This window comes from Danio rerio, chromosome 3 (assembly GCF_049306965.1).
Source record: "Danio rerio strain Tuebingen ecotype United States chromosome 3, GRCz12tu, whole genome shotgun sequence".
Classification (NCBI taxonomy): domain Eukaryota; kingdom Metazoa; phylum Chordata; class Actinopteri; order Cypriniformes; family Danionidae; genus Danio; species Danio rerio.
The window spans coordinates 4,710,001-4,721,150 of record NC_133178.1 but is presented as its reverse complement, the minus strand read 5'-3'; the positions used below and the strand labels follow the sequence as shown (position 1 = coordinate 4,721,150).

At 39.9% G+C, this 11,150-nt stretch overlaps 2 protein-coding genes across 3 annotated transcripts in view; one reads left to right on the top strand and one right to left on the bottom strand.

The window, feature by feature from the left end:
• The window catches only part of LOC141381111 (zinc-binding protein A33-like), a 397,850-nt gene that overhangs the window by 276,507 nt on the left and 110,193 nt on the right, over positions 1 to 11,150 (bottom strand). The gene's annotated exons all lie outside the window — the stretch shown is intronic.
• Positions 6,821 to 11,150, top strand: part of jpt1b (Jupiter microtubule associated homolog 1b) — a 35,170-nt gene continuing 30,840 nt past the window's right edge. Inside the window, exon 1 of one of the 2 annotated variants that reach the window (XM_005163709.6) lies at positions 6,821 to 6,985. In XM_005163709.6, the coding sequence (XP_005163766.2) occupies positions 6,930 to 6,985 (56 nt within the window). In that variant the 5' untranslated portion in view covers positions 6,821 to 6,929. 2 annotated transcript variants of the gene reach the window in all.

The following is an 11,150-nucleotide window of genomic DNA, read 5'->3' as shown; positions in this document are numbered from 1 at the left end:
CGTGCGATATTCTGCAATATCAGAACTCCTACAGCCTCTTTACCTTTTGTGTATTACTCCACCCACATACAGCCAGCAAAGAGCAGACACTACAGATCTAAAGTTTAAAAGATGCACGCTTTATGCAGGGTTTATGAGACTCTCCATATTTGATTTTGTTTTTATATACACAATTATGTCGTCAAACTGTTGTATAAACGCAATATCACACGCGTAGCCTCCCACGCCTCCCACCAGTGCTGATATACAGCCATATCGCACTACTACTCGTGTGATATTGCTCATATATATATATATATATATATATATATATATATATATATATATATATATATATATATATATATATATATATATATATATAAGGCAAGGCAAGGCAAGTTTATTTATATAGCACATTTCATACACAGTGGCAATTCAAAGTGCTTTACATAAACAGGAATAAAAAAGACAAGTTTAGGAAAATAAAATGCAGACAATAAAAAATATTAAAAACAGATAAAAACAAATTAAAATGAGTTAAAATAGGTTATAAAAGAATGAAAAAGAAAACGAAAAACATAATAGTGCGATCTGTCGGACGCAGCACAGTGCTCATTCAGTAAAGGCACAGCTAAACAGATGTGTTTTCAGTCTTGATTTGAATGTGCCTAATGTTGGAGCACATCTGATCATTTCTGGAAGCTGATTCCAGCAGCAAGGGGCGTAGTGGCTGAAGGCAGATTCACCCTGCTTAGACTGAACTCTTGGAACTTCTAGTTTATATGATCCTAAAGATCTGAGTGATCTGTTAGGTTTGTATTCAGTGAGCATATCTGTAATGTATTGAGGTCCTTGGCCATTTAGTGATTTATAGACCAGTAATAATACTTTAAAATCTATTCTGAATGTAACTGGCAGCCAGTGTAGAGACCTGAGGACAGGTGTGATGTGCTCTGATTTTCTGCTTCTGGTCAGAATTCTGGCTGCAGCATTCTGGATGAGCTGCAACTGTCTGACTGTCTTTTTGGGAAGACCAGTGAGGAGTCCATTACAGTAATCCACCCTGCTGCTGATAAAAGCATGAACAAGTTTCTCTAAGTCTTCACTAGAAACAAAGCATCTGATTCTTGCTATGTTTTTGAGATGATAGTATGCTGATTTACTGACTGCTTTGACATGACTGTTGAAACTCAGATCTGACTCCAGCGTCACACCAAGATTCTTGACCTTATTTTTTGTCGTTTGACCTTTAGAGCCAAGGTACGCATTCACCTTGAGAACCTCATCTCTGTTCCCAAACGCAATGACTTCAGTTTTCTCTTTGTTTAACTGAAGAAAGTTTTGGCACATCCAATTTTTAATTTCATCAATACATTGGCAGAGGGTGTCAATGGGGCTGTAGTCATTAGGCACTAAGGCTAGGTAGATCTGAGTGTCATCAGCATAGCTGTGGTAGGAGATTTGATTCTTTCTCATTATTTGGCTCAGAGGGAGCATGTAAAGGTTGAACAGGAGAGGTGCCAGAATCGAGCCTTGTGGGACTCCACATGTCATGGGTGTCCACCTCGACCTATGATCACCTATACTGACATAGTAACCTCTCCCTTCAAGGTAAGATCTGAACCATTTGAGGACTGTCCCAGACAGCCCAACCCAGTTTTCCAGCCTATCCAGAAGTATGCTGTGATCGACAGTGTCAAATGCAGCACTGAGATCCAACAATACCAGCACTGTTATTTTACCTGAATCTGTGTTTAGACGTATATCATTGATTATCTTTATAAGAGCGCTCTCTGTACTGTGATGTGCTCTGAAACCAGATTGAAAATTGTCTAAACACCCCCTGAAGTTTAAGAACTTGTTAACCTGGTTAAAAACAACTTTTTCAATGATTTTGCCAATGAAAGGGAGATTTGAGATTGGCCTGTAATTGTTCAATAGGGTGTTATCCAGATTGCTCTTCTTCAAGAGGGGTTTAACAACTGCAGTTTTAAGTGAGTTTGGAAAAATCCCTGATAGAAGTGAAGCATTTACCACTTTTAGGAGATCCATTTCTAAACAGGTAAACACCGTTTTGAAGAATGATGTGGGGAGCGTGTCAAGACTGCAGGTTGATGTTTTTATAATTTGCACCATCTCTTCTAAGATTTTACCGTTAATTGCCATGAAATCAGACATAATGTCTGACTTCTCAAGTTGTGGTTGAGCTTGTTTGATATCGACACAACTTGGCTGATTGGATGAGCTGATTGCCTTTCTGATATTATTGATTTTATCAGTAAAGAAATTAGCAAATTCATTACATTTGCTTACAGAGAGTAGCTCACTGGGAATCCGACTGGGGGGGTTTGTGAGCCTCTCTACTGTTGCAAAGAGTGTGCGAGCATTATTTACATTGTTGTTTATAAGGTTTGAAAAGAAAGTCTGTCTAGCAGTTTTTAGTTCCACATTAAAAGCCTGAAGACGGTCTTTATAGATATTATAATGGACTACTAGTTTCGTCTTTCTCCACATACGCTCAGCTTTCCTGCATTGTCTTTTCTTCATTTGGACTGCTCTTGAGTTTCTCCAAGGGACTCTCTCTTTGCCAGTTCTCTTCCTAACTTTAACAGGAGCGATGTCATTTATTACATTTTCAATTTTAGAATTAAACAAATCAAGGAGAGAATCAACAGAGTCTGCAGATATACTTGGTGCCAGCGATATGGCCTTCATAAACTGCTCACTAGTGTTCTCATTTATGCATCTCTTTCTGACAGAGACAGATCTGTCTTTAATAGCTGGAGTGATCAATATATCAAAGAAAATACAGAAATGATCAGATAGTGCCACATCCTTAGCAACAGTCGATGAAATGTGTAAACCCTTAGTTATAAGTAGATCAAGAGTGTGTCCACGATTGTGTGTGGGTCCTTGAACATGCTGAGTCAGATCAAAAGTGTTAAAAACAGTCATCAGTTCTTTTACAGCATTGATTTCTGGATTATCAATGTGAATATTAAAATCCCCAGCAATACTAAAATAATCATATTCAGATGTTACTATTGATAACAGCTCTGTAAAATCCTCAATAAAAGCTGGAGAATATTTTGGAGGTCTGTAGATAATGATTAGTAAGATGCGTGGAGACCCTTTTAGTGCTATACTCAGATATTCAAAAGACAGATAGTCACCAAATGACACTTGTTTACATTCATACACATCTTTAAACAGGGCAGCGATGCCTCCACCTCTCCTATTAACTCTGCAAACACTCAAAAAGTCAAAGTTTAAAGGAGCTGCTTCATTCAGAACTGCTGCGCTACAACTGTCATCTAGCCAAGTTTCATTTAAAAGCATAAAATCAAGGCAATTTGTGTTGATAAAATCATTGACTAAAAGTGACTTATTGTTGAGTGATCTGATGTTTAGAAGTGCTAACTTAACAGTTTTAGTCGTTTTCACTACAGAAGTCTCAGATATACATTTAATAGACACCAGATTTGAATGATTTGCTATACGGTCTGAAAGAGTCTTTGGTTTTCTGTCACGTAATAAGACACATATCTGCGTAGAGAAAGCTACAGACACACTGGGTTCCTGCTTGTTCTGTAAACATCTGATAAAGACACTGTTACCTAAGCAGGCCCCCGAGACACATCAATGGCAGTTTTTAAGTTCACCAGCTAAAGATGAGGTGTTTTTTGGGACCTGGCGCTGTCGCAAAGACCTGAGGCCTTTCCTAGGTGTAGGGCGAGGTGGGCTTAGAGATGGGCGTGTGGCTTGCTGACTTTTGGTTGCTAACTGGGGGCTAGCAGCAATGGAGTGTGAGAGTTTAGTTCCAGCACACACCAGTTCCTCCATCTTTTTTGAAAAATCCAAGAGAGGCGAGCAAGATGACAATGAGAACGTGTCCGGTGACAGAGGCTGTGGGTCTGGGGTTTCTGGCTGCTGAGATATGTTTACCTGGCTGTTTTCCTGGGGATCATCAATGAGTGCTGAGACTTGATGCTGTTCTGATGCATCACAGTCTGCCTGTGTTGAGCTCAGTGTGCAGGGTGCAGACAGCAGTTTGTCCGTTATCGGCGGTTGTTGTGGCTGCGTGGTGTTATCTCTGTCCTTGTAGGATGCGTCAGCCACAAGTCCACTCAGGAGCTGATTTGAATTCCTGTGATCATCCGGACATTTGCTAGGTGTGTGTGTGTCATTCAGTTCAGTGGCATACACAGCTGATGGATGATGGAGGGAGAAGAGGATGTTGTCTTTCAGCACTTTTGCACCTAGCTTGTTTGGATGAAGGCCGTCTGATATAAACAGCTGTCTTTGGTTCCAGAAGAGATTGAAGTTGTCGATGAAATTCAGTCTTTTCATGTTACATGTTTTCTGCAGCCATGCATTTAGACCAAGGAGCCTTGAAAACATATTTGTCCCTCTTGCAGGGAGTGGTCCACTGATGAACGGCTGAATTTTCAATCTTTCAACTGTTTCCAAGAGCTCACAGAAATCTCTCTTGAGCAGTTCTGACTGCTCCTTCCGAATATCATTCTTCCCCACATGGATGATAATCCGTTTTGCAGTCTCATGTTTCCTTAATATGTTCTCAAGTTCTTTATTTATATCAGAAACTGTAGCATGAGGAAAGCAGTATGTCATGGTATCTCTGCTCCTAAAATTTTTGATTATTGAATCTCCAACAATCAATGTTCTTATCTCTGTTGCGATCGGAGCAGAATGCCGCTGTCTAGTCGGCCTTGAGCCTCTGTTCAGAGCAAAGTTAATTGCTGAGTCATGCGATCTCTGTCTGACTGCATTTGGGGAATCTTCACCCATATTACTCAAAACTTCATATCTGTTCTGAAGCTGTATTTGAGTCCGAGCTGTATTTGGGGTAGAGAACGCTAATGCAGCAGCGTTTGACCTTCGTGATCTGACCCCACGAGTACCCTTTGGTCTCGCACCTTGTTTATGCCATAGTTCACGCTGATTTTCAACAGTTTCAATCTGTTTTTCTGTTCTCAAAACAGTAGCTGGAGTAGATTTATAGGGCTTACCGGCTGAATGCTGTGAGGCTCCACGATGAACCGGTCCTGTGTAATTCGGCAGTTCTGGTTGGATCGCAAGTAACTTTGTTTCAAGAACTGCAATCTTTTGTAAAAGTTTGTGGCAGTTGGTGCAGCAGTGAGATTCCAAATCAATATGATCCAGAGCCATTTTCACAGCCGTGTTTTCCCGTCTCAGGAATGAGATAATTGTTATATATATATATATATAATTGTAATTTTTTTATTCCAATAATGTTGCCTTGAATTTGTCTTATAAGTCTTACAATTAATAAAAGTCTAATAAATTGTCTTTTAAGTCTCATAAAATAGACTTCATGTCAAACCGCAGATGTGTTTTAGTCACTGCACTGAATGACACACACAGTTGTTTTAGTAGCATCTTTTTAATTTGAGCAATTATTCACAATTTTATCACACACAAAACACAATTATAGTAATTAAATGTAAATGAAATGATTCAAATATGCACGTATAATTTCACTTAATTCAAATTCTTTGTAGTTTGATGTAAAGTGTCTGAATTAAAAATTAGTCTGAAGATCTTAGATACCGTTTTAGAGTAATTAGGGTTTCTGCAGGCCATGAAAAGCTTTTAGTTTGCTCTTAAACTGTTTAAGGTGTTTAAGTTAAGAGTCATAATGACAATATATGTTGCATGTGCATCAGTTTCTTTAATGATAACAGATTTGTTTTATTTTTAATTGGAACGTTCACGAAGAATACAAAAATCTACAGAAAAGGTACAAATCCCATAACAACAAAAGTATACAACAGAACAAAACAAAAAGAGAAACAAAAGATTATGCCAGGGGGACTATGAATGACAGAAATCACTTTTAATCTGTCTTAAAGCAAGGTCACAGTGATGTTTACGTACAAAACAGTCCTCCGGGTATTACAAAAGAGACCATACTGTAAGATTCACATAGTGTCACTGATTTTAAAGCTTTGACATTGCTGGAGATAGAGATGGTATTTAAATAATATTTCAAATCTTTAAAAAAAAATAAGAAAAAGGGGATTTACAGACAAAAATTTGCATTTGTGTATAAAATAATTGCTAGTAAAATAAACAGATTTATTAGAAAATATTCATCTTTAACTTTAGTGATAACAGACTTTATCAGTCTAAATGTACTTCAATAACGTTATATTCGTAATACTAATATTATATTTCATTTTTAATGGACAGTTTGATCAGATTTTTTCAAACATTTACTCAAATATCAAACTTAAACGACTATAATTCTGAAATTATAAATTTAGAGTCCTTTCAGTTTGAAATTGGGTAACATCTATGCAGTAAAACACTACAAACAATATTTACAGTAATATATATTACTGTAATAGTTGTTTGTAGTGTTTTATTGCACAGTTTTTACCTTGAATTTGTCATGACAATATGGTTTATGTTAAACTATTCAAATGTATATAACGGATAACACGCAAACAATATTAGGACTTGGTTAATGATTAATAATAATAAAAAAAGTATAAATATCACATGGTTTCACTTCAAATTATTATATTATACTTGAATATATATATTCCTTGTCCTTGTTGACACTAAATAAAGTATTTGATTAAAGAACTCGCGTATATTATAACACCAAAAGCCTATGGATGATTATGCAGTAAACGACATCACATAAACCCCAAGTAGTCTATCAACTGACTGACGGGCAGATCCTCCAATCAGACGCCGGCGATTGCTCTCTTTTGTCCAATCAGCAAGCGCGTTGCGCTGTTAGGCGGGGCTTCGTGGGCTGGTCTAAAAGGGCCGCTCCGCTGCGCTCGGATTTCAGCTGGTCCGGGCGGAGTCCATGCGGGATAAAGGACTTACACCAATTCAGTCCAGCCGAAGGGTTTCTAACGCGCTTTAGCGAGCAACACCACCCGCTCAACATGACTACGACGACCACTTTCCAAGGCATGGAGCCAGGTGCCAAAAACAGCTCGAGGTAAATGAGTTTTACGCCTTTTACAGCGTCCATCCGCCAGACAAAAGAAGAGCTGGAGGTGAAGATGATGATGATGATGGTGGCCTGATGGATGGATTCATCCTCCAATACATGACTTATCATGGCTTATCCACCACAATGCGAGCATTTAATTGGATTTGGATTGATTCGGCGAGTGCGTTTAATCTGAATCATCCTCCATCATCATCATCATCCTCTTCCTCCTGCTCGTGAAGGCTCATCCACCCTTTTATTCAGCTCTAAGGTTGACCACAGCTCGTTATATCTACACATCTACATACATCAGTGCTCAAACTTCACCCAGCAGACACTAATGAGGCTGGCAGGCTGCCATTCTTCATCATCATCATCATCACCTTTAATTAGCTTTAAACTTAGCATTGTTTTAGCTAAATTTGCATGAATTGGTCATTCTGTGCATGATCAGTTGATTAATCCCAGTCATCTGACTGTATGCTCGGCAAATATCCTCCAGCTCTGGCCTCCATTAACAAAATACACGCTCCATTGTCCTTAAAAGGTTTCTGATACTGGTCTTGGAACAGATGCATTGAATTCAGTCCAAGCAGTCAGTGGAAGGTCTGGCCAGAAAGCACTCACTGCAACTCCTGCTCGGAAATGATCTGAGCTCACTGATGGAGATGCAAAATATATATATTTATTGTTATTATTATGTAGATATTTATTATATTGCAATGCATTTCAGCTTGACGTGTGTGTGTGTGTGTGTGTGTGTGTGTGTGTGTGTGTGTGTGTGCTATTGTCTCCAGGTTGAGAGTGATTGCTCTTAATGCAACATGTTGCCACCTATTATGTCCTCCATTTACAAATACACACACATTTCCCACCACAGATTTAATTCTTAAGGGTTTCCACTCAATCAGAATGTAGGTCAAGCCTTGAGCAGACGTCTGTCTGTGTGTGTATGTGTGTGTGTATATGTGTGTGTGTGTTTGTCACTTGATGGGTTTTCTGCATGCGTCTTCTTGAGGAAGGGTTTTAATGCCATGCTGTGAGCGTGTGTGTGTGTGTCCTGTGTGGTTTGGGTGGGGTCTCAGCCATCGGCCTTCTCCTCCTCCTCCTCTAATAGTAAAGCCCCTGATCTGATCTAGTCTGGTTAAAGCATTAGCAGTTTTAACCAGTCCATTGCTCGCGCTGCTGGTCGTGTTTCTAATCTCCAGCAGGCCGTGGGTTTCTTTGTCAGGAGATGTACGAGTGTGTGTGTGTGAGTGTTTTTCAGCGGTGACCCTGACAGCTGCCGGCGGGCGTCAGATGGACCCCAGAGCTGTGCTGGGCTTTTCAATAGCATTGATCAGGGGCTTCCCTTCACCACATCAATCTGAGCTCGTCCTGCAGCCGCTTTAATGAGGAGACATGTGTGCTCAATCAACACACACACACACACACACACACACACACACACACACACACACTGGAATCTGCTGCTGGTATGTGGACAGATGAGGGTCAGCTGTGTGTGTGTGTCAGTTTAGGGCAGGGCAGGATGACCAAAGTGATTTTATTTGACGGTTTGCATCACAATACAGGCGGTTTTTGTCCATTTTTCTGGTCCCCGTGTGGTCATTTATAACAGATGGAGTCATTTTTGATTAAAGCATCCGTCTTTATGTGCAGTTAAGCAGTGCTGTTTTTAAACTGGTGTGTTTTTCATTGCATATATCCCTTGTTGAAGCTATATGTGCACACTTGGCGGCCACTTTATTAGGTATGCCTATCCAACCGCTCATCAATGCAAATTTCTAATCAGCCAACCACCTGGCAGCAACTAGCACGTGTAGACATTGTCAAGACAATCTGCTGCAGTTCAAACCGAGCATCAGAATGGGAAAGAAAGGGGATTTAAGTGACTTTAAATGTGGCATGGTTGTTGGTCTGAGTATTTCAGAAACTGCTGATCTACTAAGATTTTCATGCATGATTATCGCTACAGAGAATGGTCAGAAAAAGGGAAAATATCCAGTGAGCGGCAGTTCTGTGGGCGCAAATGCCTTGTTGAGGTCAGAGGAGAATGGCCAGACTGGTTCCAGCTGATAGAAAGGCAACAGTAACTCAAATAAGCACTCGTTACAACCGAGCTCTGCAGAAGAGCATCTCTGAACACACAACACGTCCAACCTTGAGGCGAATGGGCTACAGCAGCAGAAGATCACACCGGGTGCCACTCCTGTCAGCTAAGAACAGGAAACTGAGGCTACAATTCACACAGACTCACCAAAACTGGACAATAGAAGATTGGAGAAACGTTGCCTGCTCTGATGAGTCTCCATTTCTGCTGCCACATTCGGACGGTTGGGTCAGAATTTGGCATCAACAACATGAAAGCATGGATCCATCCTGCCTTGTATCAGCAGTTCAGGCTGGTGGTGGTGTAATGGTGTGGGGGATATTATCTTGGCACACTTTGGGCTCATTAGTACCAATTGAGCATCGTGTCAACACCACAGCCTACCTGAGTATTGTTGCTGACCATGTCCATCCCTTTATGACCACTGTGTACTCGTCTTCTGTTGGCTACTTCCAACAGGATAACACAACATATCATACAGTGTGAATCATCTCAGACTGGTTTCTTGAACATGATAATGAGTTCACTGTACTCAAATGGCCTCCACAGTCACCAGATCTCAATCCAATAGTGCACCTTTGGGATGTGGTGGAACGGCAGATAGGCATCATGGATGTGCAGCCGACCAATCTGCAGCAACTGTGTGATGCTATCATGTCAATATGGAGCAAAATCTATGAGGAATATTTCCAGAAGCTTGTTGTGGATCCAACCTGGTACTAGTAAGGTGTACCTAATAAAATGGCCGGTGAGTGTATAGATGGATATAGAAATACGCCAAAAACAATTTAATCTTCTTTTAATAGACTGATTTACTGAAAGGAAAAAAAAAACTCAAGTATATCGAAAGACTTTGAATTTGTCATAAAAATAGATTGTCTATTAGTTTTTAGTAGCTGCAAAACAGCAGTGTTTGCACAAATAGTCTACTGTTAGTTTGTTGGATCATGTCGCCTTTGCTTTTTTCTTCAGTAATTATGTGTAAAGATTATAATGTTGTGTATGTAGGTATTGTATTTTCATTTTGTCATTTTGTCAAGCCTCCTGTGGACAGGTGTTAAGGATAATCAACTTTGCTAAAACACTTAAATGCATTTGGTTGTCCTGTGTAATTGTGATGACAAACAAACAAATAAATAAAAAATAAAAGTTCATGCAAGCAATGATGTGTAAACCATAAAGTGCGGGCGTGGGGGGGGCAGTCAGTTTAGGGCTGGGCAGAATGACTAAAGTCATTACTATTGACTTTTATATGACTGTTACAAGTTTGCAGCACAATATGGCCATTTTTGTCCATTTTCTAGTGACCATGTGGGGAGTTTAACTGCCTCAAAGCATTTACTTTGCATAAAGCAGGGTTTTTCAAAGTCTAAGACAGTGGGCCTCCCTTTTGACACTACTTATCCATTGGCGCCCCCTCCTCCCAAACACACGCGTGCACACGCGCACACACACGCACACAAAAAATTCTGGAGGTTTTCCTGCTACCTCATCATGCTTAGTTTCAAGGTTTCGCCGAAGTTTAGCGGGTCTCATGCTGTCATTAGCCAAAATATCTTGGCAAACCACACATAAGGGTCGTGGTTCATCAGCTGGTCCTGTCCACGTAAATCCTAAACTGAAATACTGATCATCATATCGTCGTCTTTTGGGTTTAAGCTCTGAACTTGAAGGCTTTGAATCGGGGGGTCTCAGAAACTGATCCATTGTATTAGCAGGCATAGACCTGTATTGGCGGGCTTGCCAAACAGAAGCGAATTCACAGCTATGGCCTTCTGGGTAAAAAAGGTTTTCTTATTTTTTTTAGCTTTGTTTAATTAAAACGTTTAAATATATTAAAAATACATATAATAATTAAACTTAATAATTATACTTTTATTATATAATATTTTTTCCCGCGCCTCCCCTGACATGCTCTGGCGCCCCCCAGGGGAGGCGCGCCTCACACTTTGAAAACCCCTGGCATAAAGCGTCTGTCAATATATGTGTATGAATGCAATGCAGTTTTTATGTTTGTGAGGCATTTTATTTTAGTTTGTTCAGCAGGAGTAAGTTTAC